Below are 22,240 nucleotides of genomic sequence, written 5' to 3'. Positions count from 1 at the left end.
TAGCCTCCAGCCCCATCATTACAGAAATCAACAAGAAAAACCAACCCCCAGGAGAAAATGCAGTTTTTCTCCTGTCCCTCTTTGCCAGCTTCCTGGCCCTTCCACGCATCCCACTTGCACTCTTTTCTACTTGGAGTCTGCCAGCCTTCTCAGACACAGAACCAAGATCACTCAGAGGCTTCAGTATCAATGGCAATCATCACAAAGATGGTCAGCTCAACCACGAATACTGTTTTGGCAGCAGTGCTCCTTTAATCTTCAGAAGATGGTCCACCTCACTGGTCTCACAACTTCCTATGACTCCATGTGCACTTAGAAAGACAGAAAATTACAGAAATTGTTTTGTTGGGTTTGCTTTGTTCAGATTTTTTTGTGTGTGTAAAGGCTTCACTGTTTGCTGCCCGCCAGCACTGTCTCAGCATATTGCACAATGTTTTCCTTATTATAAAAAACTGTCTTCTGTATCAGGCAGGAAGAAAGGAAGTTTCCTCAGGAGGCTAATGCATATTATTGTCTGTAATTAGAGGTAAGTGGTTGCTTGTGTGGCCATCAGGAAGTGGGACCTAGTCAAACAGAAACAAAGTGTTATCAATGGCTTGTCCAGAAACAGAATCTCCCCTCCCTCCCCCAAAACACACACTTCTTAATTCTTGGGCATTTCTTGTATGCCTTTTGCCTGGTCTCTCAAACAAAAGCTACATAAATCTGCTTGTCTTTGCTCCTCTCCCCCACTCACATAGCTTTGCCAGCTGGCAAACTTCAAATTGGAGAGGAAGGCAGAAATCTTAAAGCCTACCTACAAGCTTAAATGGGAAAAAAAACCAAAATTAAAGCAAGTAGTTGCTAGAGGAGCAATCCCAGTGGAGGGAAAGGTGAAGACTGCAGTTTCACATCGCTTGGCAACAGCCTGTAGGCTAATCAGTAGCAACACTGATTCCAGGCAGCACACACTGCTTCTTGTTTGATCAGCAGGCCAAGCAGAAGAAGAATAAATGAGAGATCCTGATGAAGCCTAGGAAAACATTTTATTTTTGCAGAAATGTAATGGGGATGATGGAGGGAATGTAGCAGAGAAACTTCTGAGAGACTCAGTTTCATTAAGTTTGCTTCTCAGAATACCCCTTGCTTCCTTACACGTCAGGTTTTTCCAACTGTTTTTAAAAGCTGTTAAATCTCGACTCATATGCACGCCAAGGGGAGGGTTTGTTGCCAGCATCTTAAATTCTGCTAGGACTGAGTCCCAGAGCTGTCCTTAACCATCCATCCTTAGGTAGCTGCACCACTTATTTAATACTTCGAGACAGGATTACTTACCGATGTGGATTTGTAAGAGCCCAGTCTGAAACGGCAAAAAATAACTTCTACTACAAATCTTCCAAAACCATGTAAAATTCCTGCAATGCCAAACAAGATATATGCTGTCACAAGCAGTAAAACTGTAGTACCCACAGAAATACTACAAGAAAACTCAACATGATACTTAAATAGGATACAGTGCAATAAACCTGTATGTAAAGCTCTGAGAAATTAACATCAGAAAAAAGACAACATCTAGGGGAGGGGAAATTCTAACATTCTGAAATGCATCAATGAAAGCTAAACCAAAAGCTGTCCAAGCGCATATAATCTCCTCTCCCTGAACTTCAGGGGTGAAAATATGTTCTGTGGAACAGAAACAGCTACTTTCAAAAGGCAGCTTACTTCAAGTGCTCTCTTCAAGTGAAAGCCAAGAAAAGAACTAACTTGTAATCAAGATATCCTATTATGTCTTGACTAATAAGTGAATTGGGCCTTTTCAACTTAGTTTATTTTCTTTGAAGGAGCAAATCCTGCAGTACATTGACAAACTACACAAGGAAAATCCTCCCAATTACTTCAGACAGAAATTTTATCTCAACTTCTGGCACTGATTTAGTATTGGATCCCAACTATAGGAAATATGCAAAATATTGTAAGTTGGTCAGCGTGTGTGTATATGTGTATAAATAAAGATAGCTTTCCAAGTGTATATATATATATATATATATATATATACACACACACACACACACACATATTATATATATACACACACTTGCTCTTCCAGAGGTAAATAAATTATGCTATAGTTACCAAAAGGGAAACGACCTCTCAGAACAGCAGAAAGAGCATACTGAGACACCAAAATTAATAGCTTTCCTTGCACATTTCAGTGCACACAATGGGCACTTCAACCTGCTACAGGCTCAGGAGTCCCCTGAAATTTACTTATAACATAATCACTATGACCAAAAAACCATTCTGATAGAACTTATGAGGGAAAGCACTGACAGTTACCTGTAGTTGAAAAAATTCCCCCAATAATGCCACAGAGCCTCACTAAGAACTGCCAGAAAGGCATGTGTTCTTCTGTCACCGTCACCATCAGTGAACTGATATCGTATTTCATGAATATTCCTGACACCCCATGGCTGCCAGCTGCGTGGTTAATTACCCTTTCCTGAAAAAAGAGAAACACAAGTTAATCACTTCTTATTAGTCCCAAGGAAAACAATCTTAATAGATATGATGACAAAAAACTACTTAATCAGAGTTAACAACCAACAGAAGATCAGGGAACATAGAGATATCTTTGGCCAGTAACTTCTAAGAGTCAAACATCACTAAATGACACTTTACTTTCCCGGTCACTGGTCTTCTGTGCTGCATATTGATGCTCACTATCCTGTTCTGGTACTATCTGGTACAAAACCCTCACGACTGTACTAGCCACAAAGCCAGAAGCTTACTTGCATGATATGTCTACTTCTGGCTGCACCCTTTCCTTTAACCGGTAAAATGGAAGAAAAGATAACCTAGGCACCTCTTAAATTTTTTGTCAGTCAGGTCATTGCAAACAGTCACACAGCAAGAAATCCACCTCAATATAAACACTAACTAAATTTCCCTGACTACTCTAAACAGATCAGATGTCTCTGTCCTAATCCAGGACCTTCCGTTGTTTCTTCTTGCTTGCCCAAATTCTTAAACCAAAAGACACCAAAGAGGGGAGAGTGTGGCTACTATAAATCTCTACTTTTATAAAAGGTTTTGTGAGAAAAAAACTCACCACAATTTTAAGTTTCTTTCAAAAGTTTGCTATAATTTTGTTGTTAGCAAAAGGTGTTGATAAATGCACTGCCAGGTAAGGCTGGCTGAAAATGTACAAGGGCAGCAGAAAAGGACGTAACTGACTGAAGACAAACTCAGCTATGTCTAAGCTAGTAAGAATAGAGAAGACAGACAAATAACACTGAGCAGAAAAGCAATGTATCACAGCACCATCCATCTGTAGATTTAACAGTCTGTGCTCAAAACCCATGCAGAATAAAATACAAAATAAAAAGCAGAATTCTGCTTTGGAAAATACAGACTAGGCAACTTCTCCAGTCAGCTACCATTGATATAAACCATATTGCTTCTTTTGCTACCAAAGTAAAATGTGTCCCAAAACAATGTATCAGTTATGATACCAGGTCACAGAAACTCTCCAATGCTTTCTCTACTGCAAGAGTATGACAACAGTCAGCATTAGAAGATGGATGATCAGGCATACCAGGAAGGAAGAGAAGACTGAAGGTAGTTAAACAGAACCTTGCCATTGGCAAGGGACAAAAAGCTTTTTGTCTGTGGTTCCTCTGCTGTTTCTCTAAGCCTTACTGAGGTCAAATGGTGAAAAAAAAAAAAGAGTATGAAGTTAAATAGAACACCCAAAACTCCACCCTCAAAAGATACACAACTCTTTTTCCACAGATGATTTTGGTCTGCTTCTACCTTCTGCTGCTGCAGACTTAAGCTCTGATTACTAAAACCTGCTGCAAACAACTAACCCTGCAACAAGTATCTCAGTGAAGCCTTGCTAGAATGAAACGTTTAACTTAGTATCTCAAACAGCAACAACAGTGGAGAGGGTTCTGCGCACCTTTCAAACGCTGATTCCCACTCTTCACCACTAGCAATTCAACACCACTGTATTCACATTTTAGCCATGGATAGCTGACCACCTTTTCCCACATCTGCTTATGTGGCTGCTCTTTTCAAATAAATGCACTAAGTTGTTCAGTTAGCAACCGTTACCAGTAGCCTTTTCCAGCTCATCTCCTGAGGTATTTGGCTTTCAAAGATAAACACAAAGAAGTTTTACAGGCAACAGGGCTACCTCCTGAAACAGCAATCAAGTATGCAATGCCACTTTACCTCCACTATTCACAAGCTTTCTCCCAAGCTACCTGTGACTGTGTTGCAACTTCCATAGAAAAATACATTCCCACAAAAAAAAAAAAAACCAAACCTGCAGAGCTAAGACTGCACAGTTAATTGACAGAAACCATCTTCATAGCAGGAGAGAAAAAATGAATACAAGATGAAAAAATGCAGTAAGGATTTAGATAAACAGTAGACTGACATCCAGAAGATTAAGGAGTGCTTTAGTTATAGAGATTGTGCAGAGAAAACATGAAGCAGACTGTTAGACTAGCAGGAGGTGGGAATATATAACGCATTATGGAATTCCTCTTTATTCCAGTGTTCATGAGTTTTAGAGCAAACCTCTCCCTCCAGTGGTCTGCACGTCCCAAGATGAACACCAAGATATCACTTCCATCTTACTTCCCCTAGCTATGTATTTTTCAGAAGCACAGCACTGAGTTGTGAGAAAATACAAAGATTTCTCCCTTGGAGAACACCACAAACTGTATTACAGTGAACTCCTAATCTCCAATTTTCCTTTCAACCCAAGGCTTGCTTCTTACCTCTCACTTTATCTGCTGTTTTAGCTAAAATTTTTGCAAGTATTTTTTATCTGACTTCTGAATAAAAGATCAAAACACAGTTTGGTTTCTGGAAATGAGACACGTAAGGTAAGGTCTTTTTCTTATTTACAGCAGCCTTTAAAATTAGCACTTTATGATTTGCCCATGTACTATGCTGCAATAGGTACTTTCTTTATGGATTCAGAACTAAAAGCCTTTCCAAGCCCAAAAGTAGAAGCTCTCTAACCTGAAGAATAATTGAAGCTGGTGGTTCAACAAAGGTTAAACAAGACAGCTGAGACAGAGATGCTTTCTGTGTGATTAGTTTTTCATACAAATTATCTTTGTTTCTGTTTCTAACACCACAAACAAGGTCATGACATTCAAGTGAACTTCATTTTTTTTCTTTGCTTCCCACACAGATAAAAAGCTAAAGGTAGATTAAATGTTCATAAAGCTACACACAAGGCTACAGAGCTAAACCTAACAGAATGTCCCCAACATCCAGTGAAGTGGAAATGACTGGGTATCCACCATTAATTCTAACATCAGATTCCAAAGAGCCTCTTCACACTAAAGGGAAAAAGCACAGCACAACTAAGCCTCCGTTTTCACATCACTGTTAGATTTTTCTCTGCATAATTTTCTGTTCTACTTACCCTTTCTGTCACTGAAAATTGATGTGTTTCTGCTGAAATTTTATGCGTGTGAAGTTTGGTTGGCACAACTGTGATAAAATACTGGAACATCTGGTTGTCTAGAAGAAAAAATTTCTCACTGTTGAATTAAGTACAGAGTCATAGACCTTCTGAGACAAGTAAATCAAACAAACAACATTTAAAATAGTTAATGAGCTAAGCCATTCACACTAGGGATGCTCCTCAAGGGGTCTCAGCACTGCCAAGACTATTTCAGCATCATCTGCATGAATAAAGTTAGTTTCTGTGGGCAAGGCCTACATCACATTTGTACTAAAGAAATTTACTTTTACCCATGTAATGAAACAACTCATTAAGGTCAGGCCACTCAAAGCTTCAAATGAAACACAGATAATGTTTTCCAGGGCACTAGAAGTGAACAAGTTTCTTACAGTCACATTCTCCATAAATCTCAACAGTGGTTTGAATAGATTTTAGCCACTGAACTGTCTATACAATGCTGGAAGCCTTTGTAAACTGATTAGTTTTTCTCTTGATTGGACAGATTTCAAAGAGAATTCTTCTAGAGCAATCGGCATGCTTAGGTGTTTACAACTGCATTATGTCTTCATGCAGTTACTTAAGAGAACAAACACTGAACTACCATAAGCCATTCTGGCTGGAACAGCCAACGGACCAACTGACTTTTGAGACAGTGGCAGTATCAGAAGATTCTGGAGATGGCAAGTCACAGGATGAGGCATAAGCAGCTCTATGAAGTAAGTTACTATACTCCTTTATTTATACATAAGGAACATGAACCATGAAATATCTGAATGTCATTATTGGAAAAATATAGAAAATAAGGGTGTTTTTTTTTAAACACACAATACTTACGATCTGATGCTATTTTTTCTGTTCCATCCAAAGGATTAATAATTCCTGGAATAAGCTCTCCAAATGATAAATGATCTATTCTATGAGAGAAGTTATAGGCTGAAAGACAATACGAGAAATTAAACATTATTAAACTATGAGATTCTGTACTCAGAGAAAAAGATGCACCCATTTCTCACACTGGAAAGTATTAGTTAAGAGTATTTCAAACACTGGTGTGCATTTTATTGGACTTGTGCCTGTGACTGTAGCATGTAAACACGTTTCAAGCAAAAATCAAATAAAAAAATATTTAACAAAGAAATACAGTTTCTTTAAAAAGAACTTATGAAACAAATTCTAAGTCTATCTGAAACCCTGAAGCTGAAGACAGTTAAAATTTTATGACAGAAAATCTCTAGTTGGCCAAATACTTACTTTATTCTACAGTTCCAGTATGTAATGATATTAATAAGTCTAAAATTTCAAAAATTAAATGTAGAGAGGAAGCATGAGGCAACTTCCAAGTTACTACCCTTGCCTGATTCTGCAAAAGTATTTAAGATCTATAATATTCTACACTTGTGTTAACAGATTCAGGGGCAGACATCTGGAGGTTTAACCAACACCAAGTTCATTTCTTACAGCGAATCACCCTCTCCTTGCATTAAGTACGTCAGCAACACACACGTAGTTTCTAGACTCATAACCTAAAAATGAAGTTTTTAAGGACAAAGGTCAGAAATTTTTAACCTTCTAAAAACAGATTTTGCAGGAAATAGGTTGAATCTACAGTAATGATAACATAAAAAAATCTCAGAGGTACTTTGTTTTACACAGATACATTATGAAATTCCTGGGTTTCAGTCCAAAGTACCTAAAGATAATACTAATATCATTAAACATGAAAGGAAGTCACTGCTGTGTCAGAACATTTCAGTGAATATTCTTTACTTTCTTCTACAATGCAGGTGCCTAGCTAGAACATCGTTACAACAGCAACCTGTATTAACATGTAAACTAGGAGACAGCAGTCTGAACAAAATGATACTCGTTCATATGGAGATGACAGAAGAAAACTTACACTCATGGCTTACAAGGGCTGCCAAGTGTGCATGGCCTCGAGGGTGTGGTATTGCCCTAAAGAAAGCAAGACATGCTTTATGAAAAATCTGTTTCACGAATCCACACAAAGACACAATTTTACTAAACAGAACTATGTAGAAAAATTAACTATTTCAATAAATGCTTTTCATATATGTAGAGAGAAAATGTGTGCATATATTCGAATTTTATATATGCATAACATAACCTGTTCAAATATACAGAACGTATAAAAGTTTCTAAAACACATATACACGTAAAATGCGTGTATTTATATAAAAAACAAAAATGACATTTGTGTTACTGCCAAGCGCAGACAGCCTGAATGACAAGGTACAGAAACAGCAGACTCATGCAAACCCTCTTACAAAGAATTAGTATCAAAATCACATCAAGCCATGAGGCTACTAGAAGAGCCACCAAGGCCTACCATGAAAAGCTGCAGAACTGCTCAAGTGACTGATGAGAACTTTACCATACTTGTTCTGCTACTAAGCAAGTTAACTACGCTCTGTATTTGCCCCCTGACTAAGCAAATTAACTTCAGACCTGGACACTTATTTGTAGATCTGCAAAGAAAGTACAATGCAGATGCTGATAACGGTGCAAAGAGGGGAGGAAAAAGTGTAAGTCTGTCTGGAAGAAACAGCCTGTAAAACAGTCCCTCAGCCACACTTCACTCCTACCAGTACAGCCAACAATGCAAGAAAATTTCCCTACTTAGGCTCCAGTTAAATTGTTACCAAATGCATGAAAGTTTTGGACAAATAAAAGGCAGAGAAAGACCACAAGATCAGTCAAGACAGGATGACAGTAAATAAACAGGCAATAAGATACAAAACATGGCCAGTGAATAAAGCCATAAAAATAAACCCAAAACCAAACTACAACACAAAGAGCAACTTCGTAGAAGTACAAATGTAATGATGGGCAAAAGGAAGCAAAGGAAAGCAAGACATTATTAAGTGCTGCAGAACTAGAGACAGGAAGAGAGATGTGATGGCAGTAAGGCTGAAATGATCAGCTTTGACAAGGGCTTAAGAAGTTGGACATCCAGGGGCAAACCAGAAAGGTGGTACAAGACCAGACACAAGTGACATCTGGAAAAATATTCAGATAAAACAGCAGCTGAAATTACACGTGGATAAAATCAGAGAGTATGCATTGCGTGCGAGGATCTCTGGGGACAGAGATGGCAGGAAGACAAGTGAGGACAGCAGAACTGGAGAGCACTGAGAAGAGTTAAAACTAAGTTTGTACGCAGGGTATATAAGCTGATGCCACTGCTGAAGCGTATCAGAAAATCTCTCCACAAATCAGGATGAACTGGCATTCGCCTCCCTGGCTACAGTTCTATAACTATGTTATCTCAGCAATGAAATGTCACATATCTACACTTCAACCATGTTAGTGAACTGCATACTAACAGAAAAGAGAAGTTTAGACAGGCCCAAAGAACGGAGGGAAGTACAAGCAACCCACTCTACACCATACACTTACAGAGGATCTATTTTCAAGAGTTTTCATCCTGTAAGACACTGGAATTCATAACCACTACATTGCAACAATGCATTGCACTGTCAAAGAGATTTGGTTTTAAACACTCAAGAACAGGTATCAGAGGGAAAATGATACTAAGTGTGTGTATGGGAAAGTTAATGTGGCAAACAATGATAGGACAAGGGGTAATGGGTGCAAACTGGAACACAAGAGGTTCCACTTAAACTTGAGAAGAAACTTCTTCTCAGTGAGGGTGAGGGAACACTGGAACAGGCTGCCCAGGGAGGTTGTGGAGTCTCCTTCCCTGGAGACGTTCAAAACCCGCCTGGACACATTCCTGTGTAACATTATCTAGGTGTTCCTGCTCCGGCAGGGGGATTGGACTAGATGATCTTTTGAGGTCCTTTCCAATCTCTAGCATACTGTGATACTGTGTGAGTCAATAACTCAAAAGTGTAAAAGCATACATACACATGCACTATACAGAATGTAAAGTCAATTATTTTATTTCCAGGAATTCAACAGAACATACTTGCCCACAGTTATATGAAAGTTCCCTGCCACTTTATTGACGTAGAGATGGCCATGAATTCTGCATGCATCTGGAGACTGTAATGAATTATCTTCCCTGTTTAAACAGAAACAGCATAAAGTGTACTTAAGAACACTCACTGTCTATTAGAAATAACAGCAGTATAGTTAGATTTCTTTTTCCTAGCATTATCATTATATAACACTATCATCTACCTCTCCTCATTGTATTCTTCTGAAATTAATGCAGAGATGGTTGAAGGGAGGGAAACTAATAAAGGTCAGTCTGATAAAACCTGTAAGCTTTAGCTCGTACCTGTATCCAGAGAGCTGGCCTACGAAGCTAACTTACGATACCTGAACATGTGAACAGAAAACATAAGACTGTCAGTGTATCCTGCTGCCCTGGGGATTTTTTTCCCCAATTACTTCTATCAAAAATGGTTCACTGGGGAAGTTTTAATGCTACAATGAACAGAACAAAACACATCAGTCATGTTAACAACACTGTAGCAAGAAGGGCTTTAAACATTTATTTTTCATGAAAACTTCCTCTTCCCACCCTTGTTGGGAACCTCAGAGCATATTTCCAAAAATGCTGCTTATGGTGAGATGAAAAACTATTTTTTAACCACATCTCAAGCATACATACAGTCTCAAATACTGCACTAACAAGAATCAAAGAGGCACAGAAGGGCTTTAAATCAATCTGAAGACATCACTTAATTGAGGGAAAAAAAAAAAATCCACATATTTTGAGCCCTCTTCAGCCTTGCCTTAGGAAGAAAGGATGTATTTGGTCCTCGGGCAGGGAAATTAAAACATGGGAAGTGCATACAGCCTTTTTTTGGTGTTTGCTTTGTTTTATTTATGGCTTGCTTGTTTGGATTTTATTGTGCTTGATTTATTTTGCTTGTTTTATTTATGGTTTGCTTGTTTAGTCACAGCTAATAGTAAGACTCTTAAAAGTTGCTGGACAGAAAGATATTCTTTCATTTTTAATAAAAGAAGAGTTTACTATTGCTTTGGCATTACTAAGTCACATTAAGGAAGAAGCATCAGATAAAATGGACTAAAAAGGGGTGTATGTATTAAACATATGCACATACTTATAAATACACACACAAAAGATGGAGACATTCTCCAGGTTGGAAACCCCAGAGGCTTTCATAAAACAACAGCTCTCCAAAGCAAGTATCAAGTATGCTATTTTAAAATGCAATAAAAAGCAGTAAGGCCTTCTCACCTTATCTTCTGGGGGGAGGGAAATCATAACCACACTAAAATGTGAAGTCTAATTAAATAGGGCAGAGGGAGGGGGAATGATGACACAAAATTCCAATATTTCTTACCGTGGTGGCAGTGCTGTAGAAGCACTTTTAAAAGCACTTTTGAATATCACATCTTGAAGAGAGTGTTCTTCCTGCAGCCTACTCTGAATTAGCTGCAGCATCCTAAAGATTACACAGACAAAGTGTGAAAGCATGCAACAGTAAAGCAAAAAATAACTTCACAATTACTTATCAGCTTTAGTTGCAGCATATAAATCAAGAAGTTAGCAAGGATCATGCTGCTATTAAAGTGTTACATTAAACTTTGAGAATGGTATTTTATATAGAACTTACAGCTCTGGTATTCACAGCAGTGTGTGAATACTGAAACTTAGCCAGATTCAGGTTCTGTTACATGACTATCAGTATGGTGAGCACACACATAACCAAGCTACTCTAGTTTAAATGATAAACAGTGTATCAATTCACTTACGTGAAAGATTCAAACTCATTTGCTTTTGCAAGAATTTGCCAATTTCTTACTATGGTTCAGCTTTGACATTTAAGCACCAAGCTGTGTTATGCATCTGAAACCACAGTTAAAACTTGGCTACCAAATATCCATTTGGAAACGTAAGTTGAGTGAGTCCATACATCCTGGCTTGCAACTGCATGACAATTCCACAAGTAAGACCAAAGCCAATTTTTTCCATAACAAAGATCTCAAATAATGAGAAAAACAACAAAAATTAGTATCTTTTCACAGGTTTGCAGGAGCTGTGAGACCCAAGATACACTTCTGTCATGTGACTTTGGTGTACCTCAAAGTCACTTCCAGTGCAAATAATACAAATCATAGACAGGCATCTCCATACTTTACCTTTGCCATTCTTTTTGTTGTGGGGTGAGATCAAATACTACCTGAAACAAAAATAACATATCTAAAATATGCAAAAAGAATTGAAGTCCCATCCATGAAACCCAGAAGAAAAATGGGGTAGGGGAAGAGGTGGGAAGTTATAATCAACTTCACAACTGGTACCACTTACTGGAGTTTATGAAATGACTTTGCACTTTAAATAATACATTTAGTGGTCAAATACGGAAATTTCTGTGCGTGCCCCCTGATTTTTTCACTTGTTTGCATTTGTAACTTTGGCATCTTTTCCTGAATATCTTGTAACTTTCTTAGTAGAAATCCCAGTGCTTGCCTATTTCCCTAGCAAATTCCTGGGCTAAGCACTACAGACCTCACTCAAGGATAAGACAATACCTGGGGAGAGGTTCTGTGCAGTCCAACTGGGGTGAAAAAATACCACAAGCAAGCAAACCAGCCCAACAGTGATTTGCACGAAGTAATTAGCAATTTCCTTTTTAAGTAAAAAGGTAAAAATCAGCTTACTGGTTCATAGATCAGCCCATCTGCAGAGGCAACCATTGTTTCTGCTAAATCCAGAACATCAGCCCCTACATCTATTTTAAACAGGGAGAAAAATATGAAGTCACACATACGATCACAAACAAACAAAAAACATTTCAAGTTGAAATGAAGTTTCACAGTACAGTGAACTTTCAGTATGTTACTGTTTCTTCAACCTATCTAACCTTCAACATTAACTGATGCACAGTGAGCAGAAACAAACTCTTCAAATTTGCAGTATTTTCTCAGTGAAGTAACACCTACAGAGAACTGTTATATGAACCACATATACAAGCTTTCTATGATCTGTTATGCATAAGTACTTTTCCTGTTTCATAAGCACTGAATACAAACCAAGACTATTCAAAACAGAAGATAAAATTTCATTTTTCTCAAATTAAACTCAAATTTTAATATACACTGATGTACCATACTTAAATGGCATCAAAATAATAGTAAGCATTGCCTTTAAATAGGAAGGTCTCCATAAGTTCATGAGGAGGATGAAATTACCCAATGGTTCCAGTATTGTTAAACAGTAGACCAGGTTAATATTTGCCAAGTTCATAAATAAATAAAAGTTGTGATAAATTCCTGCTGCTGTCGTGTCTCACAATGAGCTTTTAAGAATACTCCAGCTAGAGACTGCCTGGAACAACAGATGCTTTTCTTGCTGACAGACAAAGCAAAGTTCTGCGAAATGAGAATGAGATAGCAGAAATATTTTTCTTCACATATCCTACCAATTCTTTCTGTGAGTCATACACCATCAAGATCATAAGAAATCTCACAGTTAAGAATATTCTGAACAACATCCAACTATATTGCAAGTAAATGCATACTCTGAAGAGCCTTTAAAGTGTTTCAAAACTTTCACCGATGGAATACTTACATTGACACCTCATGGCAACTGTAATATCAATATTGATTCTTAACTTACTGGAAAGAAAAAAAAAAAAGCGCAAAAAGCCAGTAAGTAACACTGAGCACAAGTATCAAAAGATGTATTACTAAAATTTTCAGATTATTTGCAGAAACCCAGGCAAATAATAAAATTTACACCAATATAAACTTAAGCTGTTTAAAATTTGGGTGAACAAAGATGGGCTTTTAATTATTAAAAGTTCTTATGGCCACTCATTACTTAAGAGATAAAAGCTTCAGATTTCCCTGTTGAGTTTTACTCTGAAACTCCTAACAGATTTTCTGGAAATATTACTGGCCCAAGAGTTTGTCAGACTCTTATTAAAAATACACAGTTTGCAGTATTTTACACTTTTTTTTTTCCCCCTCATACATCAGTGCAATAAATTCCACAGAATGCAGTAGATCAGGAAAATTCAGGAGTTACAAATCTAAACCTGAGTAAATAATACTTGAGCATCTTTCTCCTGTCTGTCCTTAGACAGGCCACTCTAGTTCCAATCCTAATCAGAATTCCTCAGGACATTCAAGATCAGGCTGAGCAATTGCTAAAGCCAGTTCTCAGAAAATGCTGCCATGTCATAAAGACTGATGGTTCTGCTAGTACTGCTCCTGGAAAAACCTGTTTTCTCAAAACCATTCCTATAATACCAAAGTGCCTTGTATGTTAAGACCATTATCCAGAATATTTCCTGTAACAAAGGAAGGCAAAACATAATTCTTCCTAACACCCCAAAAAAATCCATCATATCAGAAGCTTGATTCTGTGGCATTCCCTAATATTCTGGACATTTCCTATTGGTTTTCATGTTAGTTTCACGAAAGCAATTTAAACTATAATTAATGAATCCCCTCACTATAATCACATGGTTCTATCACCTCCTGGGAGCTTCTGGGAACTGAGCTGACCACCAACTAATCACATAAGCAAGGGATTCAACACTGGCTCAACTTGGGATGAGACATGATCAGCAGACAGAAGAAAAGCCATTAAAAGTGATACCAATATCCATTGTTTTAACTTCAGGGTGAGTGATTAGTCCACAGTGCAACCAGAAAACCTGCAGCAGGATATCTCCCAAGTCCCATAATAGTCTCTAAACTGCTAGACTACCCTTCCCACATGATAGCTTCACTAGGGAAATAACTACTTCAGCAAAGATGCTTCAAAAAAGACATTTTCAAAATGTGAAATTCCCATATGGATTTACTCTGAGTTTTTGATGCATCTCCCTTAAATTTCTCATAGTTTTTATTTTTTCATTACAGAAACCTTTTGTATTTCTGATGTACAAGATACCCAATTAATACATGTATCTTTAGCTTGTTTCCACAGCAACTAATCAAACAGCTTTTAAATTTATTTTTGTTCTAGATGCATGATATTTAAAGGTGGTCAGTGCACAAAATCCCCATGGGCTCATGGCTGCCTGACCACCTAAGAAGAAAGCTGAACACAGACCAGACAAGCACATGAAACCAGCAGCAAACATATCTTCAGCCAATCTCAGGGGCTGGAACTGGAGGCAAGATCAGTAGAAACCCTTAGATAATGCAGTCAAAGTTCTGAGTGCCAGAGGTTCACCTCCAGCAGCACAAAGTATAATGGTGATAACTGTATAAACTAGAGTAAGCATCATGCAAATGTGGTGGGTTTACCTAGCTGAGGTGGAGTTATGTATTACAATGTTCTCTGAATTTTGAGCAAATACTTCCTCAAAGGACTCCTTCACCAACAAACCTATACTATTTTGACTTCTTTGTTGCAGAAATCTCCATTTCTCTTCTTCATGCATTCCAGAAAAGAAAAAACCCAAAATCAATCGCGGAAGAAAAATCAAGTCCTTTTTGTACTTCATTTTTTATTTCAATCATAAATTGTTTGCAGGTCACACAAACATTCTTTCCTGAAATGCAGACAACTTAAATTTTAAAAGGAATTATAATGAATAGAAATTACCTCGTAAAATCCTTGTCTACTTCATATTCGTATTTCATCCATGTGTCCCGATACACCATGAACTCCATTACAGTCAGGAAAGCTATCGTCGTAAATGCTATCAGAGAAACTGAGTGGCCAAAAGCAAAAGACAGAAGTTTAGACTGTGAGAAATACTATACAGACACATAAGCAGAACAAAATTCTGAAGTTACAGAATCTGAGCATTACCAGTACAATACTGGTATGTTTGATCTATGAATTCATAAGCTACTTTCAAAACAGTATTTGATTTTACGTGGGAGGGGAAAAGAACAAGTCCTACCTTTGCATCAAGGAAGAACTTTCTATACTAAGTACAGTCAAATACTAGAATGATGGGGAGGTTGTGAAATCCCCCTGTGGAAGGTTTAAGAACTAGATCCTCCTCCACATATAAAAGAAAATGCCCACAGATGTCAGGGGAGGTCTAGGCAAACACAGTACTGAATTCAAGCAGGAAAGAAGGAGAAGTTGCACCTTGAAGTCCCTTCAAGCCTCCACTTGTCTACAACCTAAGCTTTTTTGACAAATTTTTTGTATCTAGTTTTAGAGCCGAGAATCTAGCAGACAAGAGAAATATATGTACTGTCCGGTCAAAAAAAGCTGCCCTGATTGTATTACTGGTGTACAGCTGCACAGTCAGGACTCCTACCCCAGTATTGTAAACAATTCTCCCTCTGGCCATAAGCAACATGTGGCTATGCATTCTACCAACAGCTAAGTTCGTGAAGAACTGATCTGAAATTGTTTTTAAGAAAAAACTAATTGGTACGTTTGAATGGTATATGTGCATCACTTATCTCCAAAGCAGCCTGTTCATCACACTTGCAAAGTTGTGCAAAGGGAAAATCATCCTGCTACCCACAGTCAGAAACACAGAAAAAGATGCTCAGAAGCACCTGCTGTACCCCTTGTATTAAATCACAGCTTTAAATTGGAAAATACCTTCAGTTACGGACCACAGTAGTGATTTGTACAGCTTATTGATAGGATATGTTTTCCATTTGCAGGATATTTGTTTTCCATTATGTGGAGTATTTCTATGGAGTCTGTGAAGACCAACTTGAGAAAAAACAACCCTATTGTTCATAGGCTTCAACTCACTACACAGTGGTCTACAGGCCACACAGAGGTGGCAGCAAGGGGAATAAACATGCTGTCCTATGGAAACCATTGACAGTTGCATTGATCAGCAACATTTCAGTCTCCAGCTTTCAGCTGAAGCTGTGTAACAATCATATATGTGAAAAGCTTCATGTCAATGCATACTGTGAAAGCAGATGCAAGAAACAGTGAACTATTCTGGCTACCATTTTCCTTTCAGATCCCAGCAGGCTAGACTCACCCCAGCTATGAAACAGAAAAGCTGGAACCCTACTGTCCATCCAAAGCCACAAGGAAACAATTACAGCTGTAGCTGCTTTCTGGGTAATTCTGAGAAAACGTATCAGTGGATCTGAATAGGAAGATAAAGTTTTACAGAGTTTCCAAAGACAGATCCTCTTTTCTGAAGGTTCTCCCAGCCCCAGAGCTGGAGTTTCAGCCCGTTTGAGAGACCAGTACTTCTGCAATGGATCTGAAGGCATTGAAAGTCTGAGAATACTCTTGGTATGTTTTGCATCACTATCACACCAGAAAGTAAGCCTGGCACTTTAATCCTGAATGAAACAGGAATATTATATACAGATTTTATAATGGCATAGAAGAAGACAATACTATATTGTCATTTTTAAGGTTACTGGGATAAACCAAACAATGCTAAAGCAACTTCTGGTGCTGAGAAATACTTAAGGCACCCTTCACCAAAGTGAGGTTCTCTCTGAAGGATGGTGCTACACTACAAAAAAAAAAAAAAGAACTTTTAAACAATCATTGCTTTTCTGTGAATTGCAACATTAAAACAACTTACTTGCTTTTTCAGGAGCTGGGACTAACATTAACAAAGAGTTATTTCATCAGCTATTAGAGATTATTTTATATACAATAATCCTTTAATTATTAACAGCACAGTTCAGGAAACACAGCAAGGTAATACAGATCCTTGTGATATTTACTTCTACAAGTGGCATGATGACTTCAAAAGCTTATCTGTAGATTACAATTGCTTCTTGTATGTTTTATTCAACTGAGTTTCAGATGCAATCACACATGAGACATTTTAATCCTCCATTTCAAACTAACTGCTAGCAGTTTCCTATCTAACTAATTCTAATAGTCCAACAGGTGAAGTCATTATTTGCATATCAGGCTACCTCTAACCCAACCCAAGTTAAAAGCACAATTTTCTGCTCCGATACATATAGAAAAGGTACTTCTTACAGCTACATCTTTTTGAGAGAAGTTCCAAGTGTCTAATAAGAACAGTACAAGCACATGCCCTGGAGTGAAGTTTTTAGTTCTTCAAAGGGCTTTCTTAAAAATCAACTACCCCTTCAGGACAGAATGCTTTAGAAAGCTACTTTTCATCCTGATTCTTAACATAGCTCTTAAACACCTCTAGAGAATGTTTTTCCTGTTATGAAAGCAGAGAGTTGAATCCAACCTGCATTTTGACTCACACTGACACAGTCTCACCCAGAAATAAGGGCTCAGCAAGACAAGAAGTGAGAAAGTTTTATTCCAGCCTTGGCACAGTGCTCTTCCAATCCTAACTGGCTACAAATTTTTAGAGTGAACCTTTACATTGGTTGAAGAGTCACCCACCAGTTTCACACAAAAATCTCCCTTCAGAAGAGTGATGAATGCATCTACTTGGATAAGAGACTATGTCTACTTGGAAGATGAGCTCTGTCAATCCACAAAAGAAATCAAGAAACCAATTTTGGCCATTTTCAAGTGAACAGAGATGCTCGTCTTCCTCCTGTTGAACTCTCTACTCCCAGAGCATGCTGGACTGAGCTAACAGCCAACATGAATCACGGCAGCATCCCAGTAAGGCCTACCTGTGCCTCCACTTGCTGAAGTCTCCACATAGCTTTCAGGAACCTTTGGAAAGGCATCCAATTCTTTCACCAAATTCAAGGTCTTCTTCCGATTCAGTCGCCTCATCTTCAGCAGACTCCTCCACCTCCTCCTTCATATATTCCCTCTGATTTGAGAATAAATTGTTGTAATTACAAAAGTGATACTGCTCAAACTATCTATAATTATAAAGCAATAATGAGGTAATTAAAACCTAAAAAAATGTTTCCAAGAAACACATGCTAGGCAAGTGTTCCTCTTGCTTCAAGAGGACTGTTCAAATTGGCCTGGACACTGCTACTTAAATTCCAGGTGCATCCAGCACCATTTAATTACAGCGGTTAAAATTCAATATATCCCATACCAATAAGAATTAAACACAGTCCTGAAGTAAGCTTGCTAACCAGAAATGACAATACATGGAAGCCACTGACTTAGCAGGGAATATCTAATAGACTGCATAAACTCAGGAGGATGTTAAACTGCTCTGGGCTCCTATATTCAGCTAATGTGTGCTAAAGCAAAACAAAAAAGGAAAAATAAAGGTGTGTTTTGCATTTTTTACAGCTGTAGAATTTTATGGCCATAATAAAATCCATGGGTTTTTTCCCCCTATAAAAATGCCCCCCAAAGCAAATTAAGTCTCAAATCCTAGTTCCATCCTTCAGACTCCTTTTTGACCATGCATGATCTCTGCGCCGCTTGGAGCTGTTGATACATTAAGCAGCAGGATGCTGAGAGAAGCAGCCTGCCCAGGAAATACTTTCTTAAACTGTTTCCAAATCATGCAAATACGCTCATAACCCAATCCCAGCAATACATTGCATATTTTAACAGGTTGGCACTGCTGTTCTCCTTCTGAGGAAATGCTGCACTTTTCCCAGAATTTCTGAAGCTATGAAAACCATTGTGCATTTACTATATTCTGAGAACACACCATATTATTGTTCCCTATTTAAAGACAACAAGGAGGCATGCTAACCTACACTGCCAACATGCAAGAGGGTCCTCACTGTCTTGTAGACAAATCTGTTACCTCATCTCCCCTTTCAAGAACACATCAAGTCTCCAGCATGTCCCAGTGAAATTGTGCAAGAGTTATTCCCTGCTCTGCCCCTCCCAGGTGCTGAGCAGGCTCTGTACTGTGCAACAGCAAAGCAATAGGCTTTATGAAAAATGGAATTTCACAGGTGAAGTATCACGATCCATGCCTGCAATCTCCTCACTATACAAATTCACTTCAGACCCAGTGAGAAGGTACAGACTGCACTTGGTGGGAGCATCAGTCAAGTTAGCCTGCAGAGACCAACAAAATGATCCTGTGTGTTGCAGAAGATTCAAAGAAACCACAGTTAAGGTGAGCAGAGAAGACAGGTGCTGGACCAGAATTTTGGTTATACAGCACCAAATAAAAAAAAAACAAACAACGCAAGAGGGAAGCAAGGTGCTGTCCTTACTACACTACATAATTGTGTTTTAAGAATTATCTCAATTCCATTCAGAGTAGCTTCAGAAAAAGCTGGAAAACTGGTGCACAGATACGGCAAAGCAACTGGTTGGACACTGGAGCTGCAACACTTGTTAGCACGAAGGGAACACAGGATGGGACTGCCTGCTGTCCTACACCAAAGTGAATTTAGCAACATTTCATTTTCCCTATGTCTTCTCTGTTATCCCATGTGTAGGAGCACATCACGTGATATGGAAGGCGCGCTTCCATAAAATAAAGCTAGAAAATTTGAGAGCACTTTACTAAGAAAGTTTCTAAATCATCCTGCATCAGTAAGTATACAGATCTGTGTAGTCTAGCTAGCAGTATCCACTTTGTTCATTCATTTCTTTAATCCCAGACTCACTTTCTGTTACAAACCACAACAGACATCTGATACCTCCCCCCTGCCCATCTCACCACACACACCTCAAAAACACCAAGTATAAAATTTGGAATCTATTGCTACCCAGGTAACATATTATTAATCCAATATCCAATTACATGTGTGCATATATATATATATATATATATATGTAAGATTAAAAGAAAAAAAAAGATAAAGCATAGCGCAAACGCCACTAAAAACCGTAGCATCCGTAGCCCAGACCCACCTGGGGCGCTCGGGCAGTTTGCACTGACTCGGACAACTTGGAAGCAAAGCCATGACCGGAGCCGGTTCGCGCCCGAAAACCCGCACCCCGCACTCACAGCCGCGGCGCGGCCCCACGCCTGACTCCCCTCCCGGGCCGGCCGACCCCCGCCGGCTGCCCGCGCCGAGGGAGGCCTCAGGAGGCGGCCGTCAGCTCGGAACCCACACATCTGTGCGGGCAGCGGGACCTCCCAGCCGCCGCCAGGCACGGGGTAGCCGCGGGACGGGACAGGCCGCACCGGGCGGCCAAGGCACGGGATGAACGGGACAGGCCGCACCGACCGCCTCGCTGCCGCCCTCCCCTACCTCTCGCTTCTCTCGCCGTTACCCAGCGCCGCGGGCGAGGCCGGAGAGGGGAAGGGAGCCGCAACGCCCTGCTCGGCGCCCGCCACGCTAAACATGGCAGCACTCGTGGCCCCAAGCGGACTCACTCCACCACCGACGCCCGGCGGGAGGAACAAGCCGGCGAGAGCGGCCGCGGCGGCGCCCCGCCCGCGCGCATGCTCACCGCCCCACGGGCACGCACCGCCCACCGCGGCAGCGGGTACTGCCTCCGGGAGCGCCGAACCGGCGGCGTGGGGAGTGGGGAGAGTTTAAGGAAGACGCGCGTCAGTCGATCCAGCAGAGGCCGTTCCCCGCGCTGGGCCTTTTCAGTGCTGAGCCGTGACGGATGCCTCAGGCCACTGGGGTTTGGGAGCTGCGGCTGCTGCGGCGCTGGGCCCAACGCCGCCAGCACAGGTACGCCAGCGGGAGGAGCGTACTGCTCCGAAGAGGGCAAAATGGGTGTCACAAAGAATTCGTGAAGCTGCAGGTTATACCGAGTCATCGTTTGAAGTGATGCACATCAAGTACCTTCAAAAGCACTGTAAGCTGAGCTCGCAGCAGTAATGCTGCTCAAGATGCTGTGGATATAAAAGCAGGCAATGTTTGGAAGAGGCAGTATCTTTCCTTAGGTTTTCTACAGCGGAAAAGGATTCAAGGCAGTGGGCTAAAGTACTGTGGAAAGACAGATTTTAAGCTCACACGCCAGTTTTCAGACCTGAAGTGGAAAAAAAGATCTTGTGCCCAAGATGGACATTCGAATTCGAATGGAGATTGGTTTCCATGTGTTGGTGGAGCTGCCTCTTACCACAAACCTCACCCCTTAGTAACAGCAACGTTAGTTTATCTCCGGATTTTTTCCTTACAATTGCAGCAATTAATTCTCTCTGCTAGCGTCCCCTCTGGGGCTTTACAGTTGTGCTGCTACCAAACCAGACTTGCAAACTCATAACCGTGGGGCTACGTTTATGTTGCTGCCACCAGACACTACAGCCAAAAGGAGAGCTCTGCAATGTCTTCTGGGAAATATGAACATGTTAGTGACATCAAAGTTATTCAAGGAAAAGTGCTTCATGTAAGATTTAAAGATATATATACACCACACTTTTGTATTCATACACCAGAGAGACTGAAGACTCCAGTGGTGTTTTTGATGAAGCAAGTAAATCAAACCCACACCCCAGCACCACAGAAAGTGATGAGTTTCACAGCATTCATACAGATTTTCTCTTTGTAATGATTTAGAGGAAAAAGTAGATCCATGACAAGAGTTTCAAGCAGCATGCAAAAGTATATACAATTTGAATAAGAAAACCCTTTGTCTGGATATCTACAGCATTAGGGAACGAAAGGAACCTGCAAATGAGAAAACAGTACAGATTCAAAGAGTAACTTTCGCTTTTTCGGGATAGGTAGTGGGTTTCAAGGAACATACAAGAACTGATCAGTCTGTTGTGATAATTTTGGCAACTATAATAACAGTTGGATCAGAGAGAAAGAAAAAGCGGGGGGGAGAGAGAGAATGATACTAAAAGTGAGAAATAACTAAGCCAAAAATATATTTATCTGTATATTTGTTTCCTCCTCTTAGAAACAGCAGGAAGCTTTAGCTACAGCACTTAAAGCTCTTATATTGACATGCCAGTGCTCATAAGGTATAATTCAGCAGCCAGGGATTTTGCTGGCTAAGCCCTATTTTCCCTTAAAATGCTGTCAGCACTGAGGCCTGGAAAGAGCAACTGATAGATCTGGTTATTAGCTGTGCATCAGAGATGCTCAACAGATGTTCTTACAGGCTACAAA

The 22,240-nt window shown here is 39.7% G+C and overlaps 1 protein-coding gene across 1 annotated transcript; it reads right to left on the bottom strand.

Moving 5' to 3' along the window:
- Positions 1-227: 227 nt before the first annotated feature.
- Positions 228-20,610, bottom strand: ERGIC2 (ERGIC and golgi 2). Its single transcript, XM_062638308.1, has 14 exons — positions 20,423-20,610; positions 17,957-18,102; positions 14,994-15,102; positions 13,002-13,048; positions 12,092-12,162; positions 11,570-11,610; positions 10,771-10,872; positions 9,420-9,515; positions 7,368-7,423; positions 6,305-6,403; positions 5,429-5,526; positions 2,317-2,479; positions 1,315-1,394; positions 228-563 (listed from the first exon to the last, which is right to left on the bottom strand). Exons 2-14 carry the CDS (start codon positions 18,060-18,062, stop codon positions 498-500), a joined length of 1,134 nt encoding a protein of 377 aa, XP_062494292.1. The 5' UTR covers positions 18,063-18,102; positions 20,423-20,610; the 3' UTR covers positions 228-497.
- Between the last annotated feature and the right edge of the window lie 1,630 nt (positions 20,611-22,240).

This window comes from Pezoporus occidentalis, unplaced genomic scaffold (genome assembly GCF_034315485.1).
Source record: "Pezoporus occidentalis ecotype Australia unplaced genomic scaffold, CSIRO_AGI_Poc_V1 ctg56, whole genome shotgun sequence".
Lineage (NCBI taxonomy): Eukaryota > Metazoa > Chordata > Aves > Psittaciformes > Psittacidae > Pezoporus > Pezoporus occidentalis.
The sequence above is the reverse complement of the archived record's forward strand: the minus strand, read 5'-3'. Positions and strand labels throughout refer to the sequence as shown.

Bases quoted from the DNA above. Each gene is read 5' to 3' on its own strand.
- ERGIC2 (XM_062638308.1), bottom strand. From the start codon at position 18,062: ATGAGGCGACTGAATCGGAAGAAGACCTTGAATTTGGTGAAAGAATTG. The intron at 12,163-13,001 runs GTAAGTATTCCA...TGTTTAAAATAG, and splicing joins AGTTGCCATGAGGTGTCAAT to ATGTAGGGGCTGATGTTCTG. The intron at 9,516-10,770 runs GTAAGAAATATT...CTGTTTAAACAG, and splicing joins TCTACAGCACTGCCACCACG to GGAAGATAATTCATTACAGT.